At 30.7% G+C, this 20,383-nt stretch overlaps 1 protein-coding gene across 5 annotated transcripts in view; it reads right to left on the bottom strand.

Annotated features, from left to right (window-relative positions):
- Positions 1–145: 145 nt before the first annotated feature.
- LOC133195633 (F-box and leucine-rich repeat protein 13-like) overlaps positions 146–20,383 on the bottom strand; it is a 38,132-nt gene continuing 17,894 nt past the window's right edge. Inside the window, exons 9-26 of one of the 5 annotated variants that reach the window (XM_061331524.1) lie at positions 16,690–16,701; positions 15,091–15,198; positions 14,476–14,571; positions 13,360–13,385; positions 11,302–11,313; positions 9,951–10,113; positions 9,573–9,673; positions 4,785–4,914; positions 4,512–4,610; positions 4,110–4,230; positions 3,704–3,866; positions 2,616–2,732; positions 1,977–2,106; positions 1,670–1,810; positions 1,337–1,417; positions 997–1,079; positions 656–736; positions 146–548 (exon numbers count right to left, since the gene is read on the bottom strand). In XM_061331524.1, the coding sequence (XP_061187508.1) occupies positions 464–548; positions 656–736; positions 997–1,079; positions 1,337–1,417; positions 1,670–1,810; positions 1,977–2,106; positions 2,616–2,732; positions 3,704–3,866; positions 4,110–4,230; positions 4,512–4,610; positions 4,785–4,914; positions 9,573–9,673; positions 9,951–10,113; positions 11,302–11,313; positions 13,360–13,385; positions 14,476–14,571; positions 15,091–15,198; positions 16,690–16,701 (1,749 nt within the window). In that variant the 3' untranslated portion in view covers positions 146–463. The remainder of the gene's footprint in view (positions 549–655; positions 737–996; positions 1,080–1,336; positions 1,418–1,669; positions 1,811–1,976; positions 2,107–2,615; positions 2,733–3,703; positions 3,867–4,109; positions 4,231–4,511; positions 4,611–4,784; positions 4,915–9,572; positions 9,674–9,950; positions 10,114–11,301; positions 11,314–13,359; positions 13,386–14,475; positions 14,572–15,090; positions 15,199–16,689; positions 16,702–20,383) is intronic. The other 4 variants (XM_061331528.1, XM_061331526.1, XM_061331525.1 and 1 more) reach the window with 4 other exon arrangements.

Here is a 20,383-nt window from a genome sequence, read left to right as displayed (position 1 = left end):
ATTTAGTTCCTTCTAATGGTGTTCCTCACTACATATACAAGTCAAAGGTGGGAAAAACCAGCACTTAATTACTTCAGCAAACTAAAAAAAATTAAAAATTAAGTTTGATGATATTTAATGCACCATTTAATATCTATAAATTAAAGGAAACATTTCTTTACAAAATGGAGAAAAAAAATCATGCAGCGTTTGATAAACATTCAACTTCCCTTGAAATAAGTTTCTCAAGTTCATCAAAATCATTATAAAATATCACAGCATGTAAAATGAATCACAGTTTTTTCCTGATAAAGTCAATCTGCACTTTCACAGTCTGAGACAAAAAGTTATTTCTGCCTTGAACAAAGTCAGATTTATACATGTATCTCTCTATTCCATTCTCAGCAAACACAGCCCATTAATGGGCAAATAACATGTCGAGGTAAATCCTTTCACACAAACAGCCCACATAAAATGTCATACTTCACTTATATCCATAATAGATTGGGATTTCGTCATCGCTGTACTTCAAAGCAGGAACATGCCTCATCATCTTCATAGCAGCGTGTCTGTAAAAGTCACCAAAGAAATGCTTTACAAGGGAGAAGAACTTGTATAAATTTAAATCAAGCATTTTTTTGACAAATAAGAACAAAAAATATAAACTAGTACATACTTAGTGACTCCTTTACAATATAACATGGTTAGATACTTCAGCTTTTTGCAGCCTTTGCGTAGATATTTCAAAGCCTTATCTCTGAAAGTTAGAAAAGTGGAAAAGCATGCATTTACATGTATGTTTACTCCTTTATACAGTAGATATAGCTCATGTGATATTGTTTTCATATCACCAAGGCTAGGGCATAGAAAACAGATTCAGTTAGTTACCATTGAATCAGCATTTTACCTCATATAAAGAAACTAGAAATAAATTATATTTAAAGTGAACAATATAAACTTGATCTTGTTTGGATTCAAACTGATTATTTGGAAGCTTGGGTATATGGCATCACTTACGTTATGATGATACAGCCACTAATGTCTAGTGTGTGAAGATGATGACAAACACCTGACAGGTACTGAATACTCAGGTTTGTTATCTAAAATATACAACAATACAGAATTTTTCTTATGTGCAAGTCAATGGGTTTCTTTTTGGATTCTTCTATTCTTTCCAGACTAGTGTGCATATTCTCCACAATAAAGATATTCACTATACAGGTGTATATTGAATGACAGCAAAAATCATGGTTTACTTACCGTAACAAAGCAATATATAAAAAAGCACCTTACTATCACAATAATAAGATTCGTTTTAGATGTACAGTGTAGTAAATCTTGTCTTGACATCACTCACCAGTTTACAGCCTGCTAGGTTGAGGGAGGTCAGATACCGACAACAGAAGGCCAGGTTCTTGATGGCACCGTCTGTCAACAACTGAAACAAAAGGTCAACAGACTTACAAGGAATTCATTGAGATCTTGTTCTTAACAAAAAGGAATTTAGGAGGTTCCTCATACTGTGTCTCCACATAATTCCTACAAAGCATCTTAGCATTTAAGCTAAAACCAAAATGTTTTTAAAAACTTCTACTCTGCTAAATATTTTTATCATATATATTTATATATTCTACAAATTCAAAATGGAAAGCAGAAACAATTTTTTTTAAAAAGATATTTTTCTATTTACCTTGCAGTGAGACAGGTCCAGCCTTTCTATATCTTTACATTGTTGTGTAAATTTCTGCAGCCCTAAATCAGTGATGTCAGCACACTCCGACAGAGTTACGTCCCTTAGGTGATTGTTGTACTTTCCCAATGAAGACAAACCCTTAAAAGACAAATACAGGTTCAAAATGTCATATCATTGGCATTGTTTTATCAAGGATTATCATCATACATTATCTGGTAAAACTTCATACTGACTGAAAGATTTAAAAATTGTATGCTTAGACATTATTAAGAATTTGTAGGCCATAAACCTTAAGCATTCTTACCTCATCAGAACAGTTGCATCCAGAAATATCCAGGGACACTAAAGCATGCAACTGACCCAGAAGTTCTATCCCTGATTTCTCACTGATGTGTTCACAGAAGCAAACACTTAGGTACACCAGATTTTTAAACCTGAGAAACAAAGTTGCAAGTCAGTACCATCAATTCTTAATTGCTACAAAATAAAGAGTCCTCATATCTTTCATGCTGATCAATGAATGTGGCAAAAAGGTTTTTAAAATATCTAAAATCCTTTTTTAATACATTAAAACCAAACAAGAGGAAAACACAGGGTAATTTTAGTGATTTATTAATAATTAAAGTACTGTAGATCATCAAATTTTTGAAACACCTTATTTTCATGAGATAGGTATTAAATGGTATTTATAAGTGAGTCAAATTTTTCACAAATGCTAGTTATTGCTAGCTATATATATCCTATGCTAATAAAAATACAGGTATATGTGAGAATGAAATTTTCGCAAACAGACCATCTCACATGATTACGTGAAAATAAAGTCATTATGAATAAAAAGTTATTTACAGTAGCTCCTTCTGAACCAATTTGCTTTTTTTCTTTAATATAGATCTGGAACCAAATGTTTAATAGATGCCTAAGTATGAGGATCATGATTACCTACTTTCTGATGTTAAACATGGCCATATCTCCCACTCGTATACAGTTGGTCAGGTTAAGCTCTCTAAGAGAAGCAGCACATGTACCCTCGGCCAAGTTCTGTACTCCTGTGTTTGTTATTCTGGAAAATAAATCGATTGCAAATATCAGATATTATATCCTCCTAAGTAAAAAAAAATTACCTATAATGCAGTTCAACATACATATATCTCCTTTTATATCATAAATTAAAACCACCTTGATGCTAATTTTTCCCTGTCATTTGAGATCTTTTAATTTCAGAATACTTAAGAAATAAAGTCCACGTTATCGTGAATGTTGCAGGAAAACCTCCGAGGTCGAGAAATGTTGTCTGAAATATAAAAGCCGAGGCTTTTATATTTCAGACAACATTTCGAGACCGAGGAGGTTATCCTGCATCATTCACGACAACAAGGACTTTATTTCTATTCTACTAACGGCTCTAAAATACAGTTGATCGTTTTCTCTAAAGAGAAACGAATTAGGTCACTTTAATTGTCGCAATTTTGCTGTTCCATTTAACACCAGAGGGTCAATCGATTGCATAAAATGCAGACGATTTTAACCTTTGTTGGATTAAAAATATCATTTAATTATTTATAAATTTGCTAGTAACATAGATTGATTAATTTTTATGAATGAAAATAACAAAATCAGTTGTCTATTTCATTGATTTATCAGTAAAATCACGGGAGTGTAAATGTTGTGGGGAGGTCCGTAGAACAGCCCCATTTGGCTATAAAAATGGATATTTATCAGCTATTTCAGGCAATACACACGTTTAGACTGCGGAAGACGACACATCGATGTGGTCTAAATAAGTATTAGATTATACAGTGAAATATTTATTTCAACTGTACAGATTTGACATGTGTTTCTGATCTGATAATTTTTTGATGACGTTCGTGATTTATTGGAGAATAATGTCCGCGGCATTTCTTTGATCTCGGCAATAACCGTAGTAGAATAGTAAGTAACATGGTTGTCTTTTTTTTACCATCTCTTTATTATGTGTAATATGCGAGTAATATTCTTTTTATACATGTATATATCAAAGAATCTGACTCTTACTGGACAACGTCAGCTATGTTACAGACGACAAGTTTTGAACAGTTTGCGATGGCCTTCAGTGACGCATCCGTCAATCTCTGGCAGTCTGCCAAGTACAGGTGTTCTAAGTCTGTACAGTTTTTACCTATTGCCTTCAAGGAAAGGTCTGATATTCTCTGATTACCTGAAATACAACAAAAAACTTAAGGTACTTTCTAGAATAGTGTACTATGGGTTGTTCTACTTAAAATTGTTTTTGTATGTAAGAGTAGATTGTGCATTAACATAGAACTTTGTGCAGAAAGTTCCTGAAAAGCCCTATAAAACTAGTTTTTCACAAATGAGGCCCCTGACAAACTAAAGCTCTTACTACTGTAATTCAGTTAAATTCTCATTATGTAACCTATTACACTAGTAAGCTTGGTACCTTCTATTCGTAGTTTTTTGATGTGTCTGTTGTTGGCAAGTCGTTTGAATGTCTCATCCGTCAGCAGTGGAGACCCAAGGATAGACAGAGTGTTAATCTTTGTACATTTAGCAGCTATTGCCTACAAGGTCCAAAAGTATTGTAATGTCGATATTACATGTACTAGGAATAAATATGCTTTCAATCCTTATACAGTCAAACCTTGTTATCTCAACTCAATGGGGTCAAGGAAAAACTTTGATAACCTAGGATTCTAGATAATGAGGTTAAAATGCATATTGACAAAGTGGTTGGGACTTCCAGCTCACTGCAGCATATCATAGTATTTGAGACATTGGTGAGATACATAAGTTCAACAGTATTTTGTAAGAACATTGACTGTTAAATGAAGGCTGAACTCACTATCATGCAGTCATCATTCAGGGTGGGAAACTCATTCAGAATGAGAGTCTGCAGCATTGTACAGCCATGTGAAAGACTCTTAAAACCATCCGGAGTTATCTGAAATAAGAAATACTTTGTCTTTATAATAAAATTCATACTATGAAATCCTTACAAAGGAAGAAAAACTAAATCTGGGTGGTGCACAATCTTCTATTTCTTCCAGGCAAAATTCTGCCATGAGTCAGTTTTTCATAACAATCTTAAGTAAGTGCTTTGCGAAAAATTCGTTACCTGGAGACATCCAGACAGATCCAGGTATTCCAGTTTCTTGCTACATTTTCCTGCTGACAGATACTGTAGGCCTCTGTCTGAGAACTTCTTACAGTAGGCCAGGCTCATGTACTGGACATTGTGGCAGTATCTGTACACATGAAAAAGAAAATGCTTAAAAACAGCTATCACCTATTCATTAGCTTAGACTTGTAGCAGACAGATACTTAATCGGTGTTAATATTGAGTACCAAGTTTGAATCTACTATTCAAAAGGGCAAATATTCACACTTTTTGTCCCCCACTTTCACCGAGAGTGGGACCAGGGGATATTAATTTGAGTCTATCTGTCCATCCATCCATTTGTGAATCTGACATAATTCTGTCTGTGTGTAATACTTTGTTTCTGAAGGATATCTCAAAAAGCCTCTGATCTTTTGCAATGAAATTTTTCATCCCAACTCCCTATGGCCTACAGAAGATTCCTATTGATTTTGAGGTGAAAAGGTCAAAAGTCAAGGTCAGACATTCATATGCTGCAAGGAATGGTTTCAAGACAATACATGTAACTTTAGTTAAATTTGAGCTTTTCCAATGAAAATTTATATCATAGCTCCTACTGACCTAAAGATAACTCCTATTGATTTTGAGGTCAAAATATCAAAGGTCAAAATCAGAAATTCTATACTGAAAAATGATTTTTAGATGACAACATTAGTTCTCTTCAGCTTTCTCAATGAATTTTTTTATTATAACTCTTTGTGACTTCAAGATGACCTCTAAAGGTTTTGAGGTCAAAAGGTCAAGGTCAGAAATTCAATTATTGCAAAAAAAGGGATAATCATTCCAGATGATAACTTAAGTTTCTCTGAGCTTTTTCAATCAAATCTTATAGCATTACTCCCATTTTATACTCATTCTCCTAAAGAAGATTCCTATTGATTTTGAGGTCAAAGGGTCAAAGTCAAAAATTCATATCTTGTAAAAATGGTTTCCTGATGATGACTTCTCTTTGAAGATTTGCATGGAATTTTATACCTTTAGTCAGTATGTCTTAAAGAAGACTTCCTTTGATTTTGAAGTCAAAGGCCAAGGTCAGAAATTTATATATTACATACAGAGTTTATATATTTATATATTACATACAGAGTTTATATATTTATATATTACATACAGAGTTTATATATTTATATATTACATACAGAGTTTATATATTTATATATTACATACAGAGTTTATATATTTATATATTACATACATAGTTTATATATTTATATATTACATACAGAGTTTATATATTTATATATTACATACAGAGTTTATATATTTATATATTACATACAGAGTTTATATATTTATATATTACATACATAGTTTATATATTTATATATTACATACATAGTTTATATATTTATATATTACATACAGAGTTTATATATTTATATATTACATACATAGTTTATATATTTATATATTACATACATAGTTTATATATTTATATATTACATACATAGTTTATATATTTATATATTACATACATAGTTTATATATTTATATATTACATACATAGTTTATATATTTATATATTACATACATAGTTTATATATTTATATATTACATACATAGTTTATATATTTATATATTACATACAGAGTTTATATATTTATATATTACATACAGAGTTTATATATTTATATATTACATACATAGTTTATATATTTATATATTACATACAGAGTTTATATATTTATATATTACATACATAGTTTATATATTTATATATTACATACAGAGTTTATATATTTATATATTACATACAGAGTTTATATATTTATATATTACATACATAGTTTATATATTTATATATTACATACAGAGTTTATATATTTATATATTACATACAGAGTTTATATATTTATATATTACATACAGAGTTTATATATTTATATATTACATACATAGTTTATATATTTATATATTACATACAGAGTTTATATATTTATATATTACATACATAGTTTATATATTTATATATTACATACATAGTTTATATATTTATATATTACATACAGAGTTTATATATTTATATATTACATACATAGTTTATATATTTATATATTACATACAGAGTTTATATATTTATATATTACATACATAGTTTATATATTTATATATTACATACAGAGTTTATATATTTATATATTACATACATAGTTTATATATTTATATATTACATACATAGTTTATATATTTATATATTACATACAGAGTTTATATATTTATATATTACATACATAGTTTATATATTTATATATTACATACAGAGTTTATATATTTATATATTACATACATAGTTTATATATTTATATATTACATACATAGTTTATATATTTATATATTACATACATAGTTTATATATTTATATATTACATACAGAGTTTATATATTTATATATTACATACATAGTTTATATATTTATATATTACATACATAGTTTATATATTTATATATTACATACATAGTTTATATATTTATATATTACATACATAGTTTATATATTTATATATTACATACATAGTTTATATATTTATATATTACATACATAGTTTATATATTTATATATTACATACATAGTTTATATATTTATATATTACATACATAGTTTATATATTTATATATTACATACATAGTTTATATATTTATATATTACATACATAGTTTATATATTTATATATTACATACATAGTTTATATATTTATATATTACATACATAGTTTATATATTTATATATTACATACATAGTTTATATATTTATATATTACATACAGAGTTTATATATTTATTTATTATACTTTCATGTTAAATACTAAAATCTGATTCGTTTAGAGGCATTTAACAATCCATAATGTTACCCTCAGCGTTAGCAACACACTTGACAACGGGTAACATTACGAAAATATCACATGCGTTCGAATGATGCGCGTACGGTTCACCGTAGAATTCTCAAAACGTCGGTTGTGCGTTTGAAAGAAGTCGAATAAACGACGTCAATAAAAGCTTGCGTCCGATGTAGCTTACTTGAAAACAACAAACGACAGACGAAACATCCTTGCGAGTGCAAACTTTAGATGATAAAGGACTTTTTGAGTAGCAAACAAACAAAAAAGAGGTTGGTAAATCTTTTCCGAAGCTTTCTTATTAAAAAAATAGAAGTGGGGAGTGTGAAAGCTTTCTAAGCGTGAACTTAACGACGATCTCCGAATTTTTTGTATGATATCCGAAATCAATAAGACATTCAGTATAATAAAATAAATAGTGCACGTTTTTGAGGGTAACAGTTGAAATTGACACCCCTTGGAAAACCATTGTCAACCTCCGCTGACGCGTCGGTTGACAATGGTTTTCCTTGGGGTGTCAATTTCAACTGTTACCCTCAAAAACGTGCACTATTTATATAATATTACATACATAGTTTTCAGATGATAATTTTAGTTCTCTGTAAGCTTTTGTATGAAACTTAAAGCCATGAATTTCTTTAACTAAAAAAGAACCCTTTTGATTTTAAGGCCAAAAGCTGAAAGGTCAAGGTCTATCTTTTTTCTCCATTTGCATTCTTTTCAGATCTTCCTTTATTCTTTCATCTTAAGCTGGAGACACAAATTCCCTGAATTTGCTTGCAAATTTAGTAATCATTTTGTCTTGATAACTTTTCTTCTAATTTTGAAATTGGTAGGCAGATGCATATAAGAAAGGTAAATGCAAAATTGAAAGCTACATTTAAACTGCATTAAAAATTAACAGAACTGAATTCTCCTCTATCTTGCATGGGTTGTTTTGTGAGTATTTATTTATTCTAGTTCTTTGGGAGGTGTAAGTATCTACAGTATTTTACTTAGGGAAAAGTCCCAGTGTTTGCATACTTTTAACTAGATATAGGCCTTTGGGAGGCGTCAGTATTTGTGGTGCTTTATACCTAGGATAGTGTCTAGTCACTCTCTCATGAATTTTGTCATATGAACCTTAGGGAGGTGTCAGTATTTATGGTACTTTTTACCTAAGATAGTGTCTAGTCACTCTCTTATTTTTCATTTTTGTGAATTTTGTCATATGACCCTCAGGGAGGTGTCAGTATCTTCAGGGCTTTTAGCTAGACATGTTCTTAAGGAGGTTTCAGTATCTATGGCACTTTTAGGCCATAAAAAAATAAATAATAGTTTCTCAGGCCAAAAATTACAAAATTCAATGAGGCAGGCAGTTTTTTTTTTTTTTTTTTTTTTTTTAAGAAGGTATCTTTTTTTCAACAAAATGATGATATTAATTGATTCTCACTTTTTTTTTTCTCTTAATATACTAATTATAATGTACTCAACTTTAAATTATGTTATTCTAAACATTTCTTTAACAGTTAATTAATAAAGGACTGTATAGACTAGAAGAATATTGTTTATCTATTAAAAATGTCTATCTATTATTGTTATGAAAAGGGAAATAACTCAATTTTCTTCTTCAACTTGGAAAAATAGAAAACTGAGTTATTTCCCTTTTCAAAATGTCAATAAAATTGAACAATGCGGCCGTTTTTTACCCAATGCGGCGGTGCCTGAGAAGCTATTGATTAATTTTTTTGGCCTTACCTAAACATAGTTTTTCAGGAGGTGTCAGCATCTACGTTTCAAGAAGATTTCAGTATCTACTGTAGTAAAAGAACAGTACTTTTATCTATAAATGGTTCTAAGGGAGGTGTCAGTATCTACATTCCTTTTACCTAAAAATTGTTCTTAGGGACGTGTCTGTATCCATAATACTTACTTGGATATGGTCCTCAGGGAGGCATCTGTTATAAAGGTATGGGAAAGGTTGAGATATAGAATAATTTTACAGCCTTTGACAACTAACTTCAGGGATTCATCCTAAATCAAAGAAAAATATCTATATCTCAAATCACATTAACTTACAAAAAAATCTCAGGATCTCATACTGTAAGGAGATATTGAAGCCGATATGTACATTTATATTTAGAACAGACTGCACCCTCTCAAGTGCTATTACCCTCTCAGTTAGGTGTTATAAAAGCTCAAGTTGATCTCTGTCTCTTCACATTTGGCCCCATTTGCCCAACCATGATAAAGGGCAAAAATAAAATAGGGTCCAAAAAAAATTTTAAATTACAAATGTAACAGTACTTACATCAAGTCCCTTACACTCCGACAGGTTGAGGTCCTGTAAATTCCTACATTCACTGAGAGCCATGAAGGTAGGGGAGCGAAGCTGGGAACATCCTCTCATGCTGAGGTGGATCAGGTATGGCCGACATTTAGAGAGAAGCTTTGTGGTTACCATGTCTGTCACTCTGTTAATTAGATTCATAGATGCAGAATGTAAATGGTTTGTTTTGCTTTTGATATTTGCAGAGTTTAAGGCACATAAACTTGAATAAATTGTGAGAAAAATATATCTGAAAGTGAATTATCTGTACAAGAAAACTGTGTTAAAATTTAGGTGAAATTTAATGTATTGGTTTTTTTTTTAAAGATAAATGTTTGACCTATAGGTAACTTTATAAAATAATTATTATAGTATAGTTTAGTTTTTTATACTTTAAATACATGAAATGCAGTTTTCCATTGACTAAAAAAGGTACCTGTATATTCATATCTATATCATGCAAATATGTGGTGGCCATTTAATACAATAAGCCTTATAACCTCCAATTTTTCTAGCACATCTAAAAAGCTTCTATATTATCAAAGAAAATCTGTACATAAGTTTAAGCCACTAAATTACCGACTTTTAACTAAAATCATTGTTAATCACATATATTCTTTTTTTCACAAAAAAGAGACATTTCACATGGACAGGACACTACAATTTTTACAACTACTTCATTATTTTTCACAGGACAGTACTCTGAGACATAAAAAAAGGTGAATATCAATAATGCTCTTTTCTCTAGGATAGCTGCTAGAGAGATTATATACAAAGGGCAATAACTGTGATTTGTTAAGCTGTGAGTTGCTTCCCCTTCACCTGTGAAATAAATTTATTAAAAGGATTTCTTAAAAACTCCATAACTTTCAGTGACATACACTACAAATGTGCAGACTGTTAGATTGAAACTTAAATTTCAAAACCCAGAATAAATAGAATAACTGAAAATGGCTGCTGGCAAAAGGATTAAGTTGTCAACAGAACATCAATATTCTGGGTAATATTACGGCTGTATTTTGGACATTACAGTTGAACTTCGGTATCTGGAACACAGATCTCTCAAATACCATGGATATGTCGAAGTGATTGGGATGTCCTTACCACGTATTTCTGATTCAGAAGTATTTTACCCTCAGATATCTTGAAGTTTTTTCTCAGTCCAATCAAATTCGAGATAACGAGGTTTGACTGTATATGTCACCACTACATTACAGAGTTTTTGAGAGGAGTAGAAACTACACTAAAACTGTATAATCTCTGGAGTTAGATATTACAGTGAAAATAAATACATAAGGCTGATAACATATAGCTTCAATAACATGTCTCATACCCATAGGCCAATCTATAATGGTCCAGTGAAAAAATCCACACCAAAAATAAAAAGGAAAAAAAAAACCAACACAGTTATTGCAGTTCTTTGTCTTGAAGAATCAATCGTCAGGGACTCGTAAGCATACATTGTATACAGTGCATCTTGCTTCCCAGTTCTGGATAGCAAAGTGTCTTTGGCTGACATTGTACACTGACTTCTTTTTTAATTTTTAAATACAATTTTGAAAAGTTGTTTCAATTTGAAAACCAGAGAAAAGGGAATTTTTTACGTGAAGTGATTGATAAATACATGTATTGTATGAAAAGAATGGGTATAAATATTCTATAGGATCAAATTTTGTCTGGGATGTACATGTATTAACTCAAACATGTAAGCCAAAATGTGAAATGCAGAAAGTACATGTAATTTTATGCTAGTTCAGGATGTGCAATAACAAACTTAGTAGATTATGTACAATACATTTCATGTTTCAATTTTCATATTAATATGGAATATTAACCCCATCCATGACTGATATTAAAATACATGTGATCCATATTAATTGTGCTGGGGAAGGCAGGGCACAAAGTAGTCAATAAATGCAAGAAATTTTGATCGAATTTATGGTCAAAAATGTAAAATAATTGTGGAGGATGAACTTTGATAACAAAAGTGACAATTTGGTTATTCATGGAAGCTTTGTAAAGTCTCAAATAGATTGATTATTTGCAGGTTTATGTTAATTATAAGATTAAATCATTCATATGAGATGTCGACAGATACCAGTGAATGGCTTCGAATTCAGACCTTTACTGGGCACTTATGGCCATTGAGCAGAGAGGGTTCTTTAGTGAGCAACCTCTTGTGACACAGAGCCTCAGTTTTTAAAGTCTCATCCAAAAGATCTGCAACTTTCACTTTGAAGTGCTGAGTGCTTGGTGAAGGAACGATTGCCACCTATTTTATATCTACTTAAGTTTGCTGCGGCTGGTGTCTGAAACCATAACCTTAATTATGATCACAGAGCAAGTGCTCTACCAAATGAGCTACCATGACAGAATTAACTTTATTGGCCTGCTTAGTCACATCACTACTGAAATGTGCATTAATTTGCAATAGAGTAGTTCTGATTTACAAATTAAATTAATCAAAATTTTTATTCCTAGAGAATGGAAGGACTGTCATTTTTTTAAGATTCCATACCTATAATAGTATGAAGAGTCACTGTGGTCATCAAAGTTCTTTTCATCACAAATGTTTACTATAACACACTTCCGAAACACTTTTGCTTGAAATAATTATTAAAATAATTATTCTAACCACAACACAAAAAGCTAATGCCCACAATTGGTCTAATTTTGTAAAATATTTAAGGAATAATATCTTCAATGACTGGTGTATCTAGGTTTTGTTAAATCCAATTCTCCAAACATCCACCTATGTGATCTTAACACCCATCTTGCAACATAATAACTGATTTCTACATCCCAATGAATGAATTCTTTTGCATCAAAATTATTTCAAGCATAAATATCAATTTTATTGTCAAGGTTACAGATTAAATTACTTGAATTATAAGCTTAAATTAATATTTGAACTGAGCTTATATAGATTTAAAATAAAAAGCTAAGGCTACAAAAATTATGAGTCAGATTAAATACCTCAAAGGTATAGTATTTCATTTATTTTTCTGATTTTTTAACTTAAGAAATTAGATTAAATTATGTTATAATTATACTGGGTACACTAAGCAATTATATCAAATTAAAGTAATATATGATATTAGAATATCACAAGTTATGTTATTGCTTAGGGAAGGAATTGTATAATTTTATGACTAAGAAGTTGTGAATTAAACATTTCATATACATTTGGGAAAATATTTCTTTACTAGAATATTTTATGTAATAACTGTATATATTTTTTCATCAACAGAGGTAATGGGTGGATGAATAGTGCTGCTTCAATCAAATAGAGAGACCAAGACTATCTCTTTGATATAAACTCTTTCCAATACAAGTACTCTTGGATATATTTTAAAATAAACACAATTACATTCCTGTATGCATACTTTACCTGTTTCTCACTTTACTAAAATCCAGCTGGAAAAAGAAAAGAGAAAACATGTATTACTAGTCAGCTTTTTAATTAACACATCTATAAATAAACACATATATAAATATAATAACTATAAATAAACTGATTACATGTATATGAAAAAGAAATGCATCTTATGGAATAATTCTTATTTTATTAGCAAATTTTCCAAACATTGAATTATCTTGCAAAAAGTGGCACTTTATAAACTTTGTTTCAGCTCTAATGTTAATATATGTATATGTATCAATTGTGATTAGAATTTATCAGTTTGTGGATGACGTACCCAGAGTGGATGACTTACATGTACCCTATTCCAAAGTGCATGACTTAAATTACCCTATTCTAGAGCAGATGACTTACTATATTCCAGAATTGATAACCTACTCTATTTCAGAGTGGATGAATTACATGTAATACCATATTCCGGAGTTGATAAATTAATCAAGAGTGAATGACTTACACTATTCCAGAGTGAATGACTTACCCTATTTCAGAGTGAATGACTTATCTTATCCAACAGTGGATGACTTGCTCACCCTTTTCCATAGTGGATGACTAATCCAATTTCAGAATGGAAGAATTACTTTTTGCCAGAGATCTGAGATATATCAATTTGTAGATGAAACCCTATTCCTACCCTATTCCAGAGTGAATGACTTAATTACCTTATTCCAGAATGTAAGACTAACACTATTCAAGAGTAGATGACTTAACCTTTTCCAGAGTTGATGACTTACTCTATTCCAGAATGGAAAGCTTACCTTCTTCCAGATAGCTGACTTACCCTTTAAAATTTCCAGAGAGATCTATGAGTCTATGGATGAATTACCCTATTCAGAGTAGATGACATTCCCTGTTCTTAAGGGGATGACTTAAGCTATTCCTGAGAGATCTAATTTGTGGATGACATACCCTATTCCAGAGAGATTTAATTTGTGGATGACTTAAGCTATTCCTGAGAGATCTAATTTGTGGATGACTTACCCTATTCCAGAGAGATTTAATTTGTGGATGACTTAAGCTATTCCTGAGAGATCTAATTTGTGGATGACTTACCCTATTCCAGAGAGATTTAATTTGTGGATGACTTACCCTATTCCAGAGAGAGGAGTGGTAGGCAATGACCTTCCAGGATCTACACACACAGGCACACCTGGCCAAGTCAGCAATGTCCAGGAAACTAAATACCTATCAAGGTAATTAATGGTATATCAACAAAAAGAACATATTAAGAACAATGAATACATATACAATAGCATGTAGCTCTTTTAGAATCTCCAAATATACTGAAGTAAATAATACTAATATGTTCATGTTCAACATAGTCAAATGAGATTCAACGAACAAAAAAAAAATTTCTTTTACTGACACTTCATCCCAAACATAAATAAATGATCTTTTTGGTATCTAACTGCTTGACAGTCAGGCATAACCTAAATCACTTTCTATTGGTGAATATAAAAACTTGACTTTCACTTAATTTTCAAGAGATTGTCTGTTTCACTCTCCCATATATTTCTATTACTAAAGATTACATACAACAAAAAGTATGTTTACTGTACCAAATTTTGGCCACCCTTTTTGCCTTTGTATCACTGAAGCATATATTTTGGCCACATATTTTGTCTCTGTTTCACATTACCATGTTTTGGCTACACATTTTGCCTGTGTTTTATATAACCATATTTTGGCCACATATTACTGTACCTTTACAGCCAGTTCAATGCCCAGCTGTCCAGATAATTTGTCCTGAGCGTCCCCATCTCCCTGACCAAATGTCTCCTCATCGTCCACATTCTCCCCCCGCTCCAGTCTCTGTTGACGTAACCAGAGATAAATCACTTTACAATGCTCAGTTATATAGTAAACCCTTGCTCATTGTTAGTATATACATATAAGCATATAATACTGGAACATAATTTTAAAAAAAATGATAGTCATGATAACATAATTTTCAGGTGAATATAATTCAAAAGAATTTAGTTTTTGTGACAATTATTGCTTTTGAGGGTATTTAAAATTCTGGAGATAAATATTTAAAATGATTTGCATGTAAATATGTATTAATCTATAGATTTAAATTAAATTAAGCAGGATCATTAAATGTTCTTTAATCTTGTCAAGGTAAATCCTGTCAGAATGTTCACAATTAAAATGTTTGATTAATTTATGAGAAAATTATAATCAGGGAATTTGCTAATATTGACAGACATAGCAGAAAAGTTCACAGGGGTAATAAAAGGAAGAGAAGATAAATCATGAAGTTTGAAAGGGAGATAACTTGCACTGTAATATTTGCTGATATTGAATATATTATGAAGAGGTTTTTTTTTTTCTTTTGTTTTTTTAAAACAAATTGAATATAAAAAATTTCAATGCATGCTGTAAAATTTAGCAGCAGCTACGCGCAAATTTTGCGATTTCATCTGTGATTGTCAATAAAGCGCATCTATCTTTATAAAGCCGAGCATTTTACATTTAAAGCAAAAAAAAAAGGTTTCATAAAATAATTATATTAACTCTGAAACTAATACTATTTCTTTAAAATTTAAATGTCTATAATAAGACCAATATTTATTGGAAAATGTTCCATAAAAATTTAACTATATACTCTACTTATTACAATAAGTACTGGTATGAATAATTTACTAGAAATTACCATGCAAGTTCTATGCATAAAAAAATCCATTTTAAGTTATGTCACTGACAGAAATGTTAGCTTTAAGGTAAAAAGTAGGAAAATAAAGGTAAAAAGGATGTGGGTTATTTTCTGAGGAATTCAGCATCCAAGGTCAAAGATTGAAATCTATGAAAAGGGAATAGGGACATTACCACATTCACACATATATATTCAGGGATGGGAATCAGAAAATTGTGTTTTGAATTAATTTTGTTAATTTTCATTAAACTTTTAAAATTTGCAAGTGTATCCAATAGTCCAATCTATATCATGAATATTTTCACATTTTCCATTCAGCATGTATGACAAACAGAATGGATTTATTTTCATAGACCCGCGTGTACTTTATTTAATCTGTCTAAGATAAATTTACTGTTTTTTTTTAAATCTACATTTGTCTTAATTAAGTTGAAAATAAGAATCAAATGAACTACTCAAAATTCATGTGGTAGAAAAATCAAATAAACTACATGTACATTTACTTGGTATTGAATTTGCTACGGATCTAAAAATTGCAATAACGCGAACAAAATTTTTTTTACGCAGCACGCAGGTTAATCAAGCTAATTCACAGCATGCAGTGTCAAGCAGCATTACGTTGTACATCAAAATAAAATCAACATTACCCGCAGGCTGATCTTAAAAAAGTGAAATGTGAGAGCGCCACCATCAAAATTAAAGTACAAACAAAAACTTAAATTTAACATTCAAATAACAAAATACAGTGCTTAATGTCCTGCTGGTATAAATATCAAGCAAAACCAAAGGGGATTTCCAACTGACAGGAAGTGACCTACAGCTGACCTGGCAATTTTTAACCTTTGACCCCCACTACTATAAGGAAGTAGTACTTCTTTTTCCTATTAAAAGCATTTCTTTATATTTTGCAAACTAAGTTATAGATACATGTAATATAGCAAATGTACAGTCCCTGAAACGTTCTACTTTCCCATTTTTCCGTTCGCTCACCGTTCGTTCACCGTTCGTTCAGCGTGCGTTCACCGTTCGTTCAGCTTGCGTTCACCGTTCGCTCTCCGTTCACAGTTTTGCGTTCAGCGTTCACCGTGCGCTCGCGTTCACCGTTCACAAAGCGTTCAGCGTTCGCTCTTCGTTCGTTCACTCTGCGTTCACCTTGCGTTCAGCGTTCACTTATCGTTCAGTCTTTATTGTCATTCGGAACTCCGAAGTGAATGGACTTATCTTTTTTTAAGTAAGGATTTACAAATTTAATAATAAACATATCGTGGTTAAAGAAAAAAAATTATCTACAATATTTATTTTTATTATCTTAACTTAGATTTTATGTTATTTATTAAATTTATCTGGAAAATAAATGTTGTTATAAGTACATGTATGTACTTATGTAGAACGATGGTGAAACATTAAATTTAAATACGGGCAATATACAGATGTTTCATGCACTGCAACATTTTGTTGTTATGTTAAAGACGACAAATCGTTAATGGATAGATAATAACCGAAGTCAATTAATTTACCAACTTCAGCAGAAATACGAAAATATTTATTTCTAACACATTTTTTTCAAATAATACAGAAATACATGTTAGAACTAATTCTGAGGATTATAAACAGTACTGCAGATATCCAGTTAATTAAATATCCTTAGAGCATTTAAATTGATAGTGTGGTTTGAAGAAAAAAAATATTTGTTTAAAATGTAATACATTATAGAATTTTTTTCTACTTTACATATATAAAGTCTTTAATTAGAGAGAGAGAAATGCCTTTATAACATGATTATCATTAATATAACCAAAGTGATTCGCCAGTAATGATATTTTTCACCGTTACTTTATATGTTTGCCATTCGATATAATTAAGAGCACCCCCCCCCCTTTCCCGTAAATCGGTTATTTAGTATTTCCAGTATATTTTAATTAACATTTAAATAGAAGTTAATGTGTTTTGTAGCACAAAAATTTCAGTCTCAAAACAAATATGCATCTAAACAAAGTCATAAAACAATAGTAGTTCAAAATATACATGTGCCGGCGGTTATATTTTGAATTGGCAGGGAGTAGCTAGGTTTCAAATTCAAGCGCCTTAATCATTCCAAGTGTTTATTCCCAGTGTATTTTATTCATTTATCATTATTTCTTTTTTTTAGAATGTTGGAATCAGATCTAGAAATGATGAAAAAAAAATGTTAAAACTTCTTGGAAATACTTAACACTTCGCCTTTGGTGTGACTAGACTTTCACACCTGCACAGTGTCGAATGATTTTGATTGACAGGTCAAGCACGTGGACTTCGTGTGAACTTGAAGTAGGAAAATAAAAACCGATTATGACTGTAACACAAATAGGTTGGGTGATAAAAATAGTTTCTTTTATTGCCTGGTATATTTAGAAAATAATTAAGAATTTTTATTTGGTATAGGTACAAACACTTGAGAAAGGGGGGGGGGGGGCTAAAACTGAATCCCCCCTCTCTCTCTTTCTCTCATTTGTTTCTTTAATAATAACTATGACAGCATATTATTAAAACATCAAGTTGTGAAAATTTTAATATATAACAAATAATATGAATGCCTTTTTGTATAATCTTGTCCGAGTATAATCACGGCCGGGAAATGTCTACAGATACATGTAGAAGTCTGCTCAATAAATCATCATAAAAAATAAAACTGACTGATAAATATATTATTGCATTAAAATTTTAAAATACGGGTGTATTTATGCAATACGTCCACATACCTTTGTAAAATATTTTATTTTTTTCTCATTATTTTACACGGAATCGCCTTGGCACGAAAATATATGTATGGTTGTTACAACCGTTGTAATTCATTCTATAAGTCCGTAGTTTGCTCTTCTAAAATCCACATTATTTGTAATGATTTTATATATCAAATTAGAATAATCATATTTATTTTACAGCTAGATTAATTTTATCTTTTATACTGCAGCGTTCGGTAACAATTACAATGTTTTACAGCGATTAAAATCATGTTATTAAAAAGTTGAATTTAAACATCGTACATATCTGCAGAAAATATTGTAAGAAACTTAAATTAATAGTTTTACTTAATGTGCATGTATCGTCTTTCTTAGGACACTTTTCATTGATTTGTTTATTTATTTATTATTCATTTATTTTTTAGCACCAGGTATATATACAATAGAATAGTTTCAATGTAAGGAAAAGATCAGAGGCATTCCGAAAAAATCGTTCATCTTGCGTTCACCGTTCGTTCACCGTTCACTTTGCGTTCGCGTTTGCGCTCCGTTCGCGTTCTGCGTTCGCTCACCGTTCACCGTTCACACATCGTTCACCAAGTTGCGTTCAGCGTTCACACATCGTTCACTCACCGTTCGCTCTGCGTTCGTTCAGCGTTCGTTCACCGTTCGTTCAGCGTTCGCTCACCGTTCAAGTGGGAAAGTAGAACGTTTCAGGGACTGTAATAAGAATGTCTGAATATATCATAAAATTTTGAAATAAGAATTCATTGCGAGGAGTTATTAGTACAGTCTGTATATAAATGTATATATTTAAGTGACTCAAGAAAGTAGGTATATATATATAATAAAATAAAATATCCTAACTATAGCTTCTTTTTCTTATCTCAACTTTTAGTAGATTACATGAACATATCTTTTATCTATAAGAAAAAAAAACTTAAAATTTGAAAATATTATCATTTGAAATATTTGATACAGTATGGGACTTTTGCGAGAAGCACTGACTTTTACAGTCGACAGCTTATTTGGACATTTAAACCTGCCTTATGTACGGAGGTACGGAAATGATAATAGATAAGAAAACCTTAATAGTGGTTCTAGGTATCTTGTTTTGGGCACTAACATGATTAAACTGGTATGCAATCAATACAAGAGATGATGGGAGGCAGAATAACATACTAGCTTAAATTACCTTATTCGTGAGGGTTAGTACCTCCTTTTAATCTCATTTTCTGAAGGAATCAAATAACGAAGAAAAAACATTCCGCACGGAAAACTACGCAAGAGTTGCGTAGTGTGGGAAGGGAGGGAATTGAGGGTAGGGTTGTTGCCGTTCCCTTCCTAGACAACGTAATATATGCTTGAAATGGCCCATTATTACCATTTAATTAACTGTTAAGCTTAATATTTATATCGCAAAAGAGCTTCCATACACTGTCCTAGTGTAAAAGTAAGCTGTCGATTGTAAAAGTCAACGCTTCTCGCAAAAGTCCATGTGTAGTACATGTAAGAGTGCATGAAACTGAATTTCAATGAGTCATTAAGTTTCAAAAGAAATCAATGTATCATATGAGTGATTTTTTTTTATTTTCTAAAGTTAACTACATGTATATTTATA

The sequence above is a fragment of the Saccostrea echinata genome, unplaced genomic scaffold (genome assembly GCF_033153115.1).
Source record: "Saccostrea echinata isolate AGI-Se365-2 ecotype Australia unplaced genomic scaffold, CSIRO_AGI_Sech_v1 ptg000029l, whole genome shotgun sequence".
Taxonomy (NCBI): Eukaryota; Metazoa; Mollusca; class Bivalvia; order Ostreida; family Ostreidae; genus Saccostrea; species Saccostrea echinata.
This window is presented reverse-complemented; position numbering and strand designations above follow the sequence as displayed.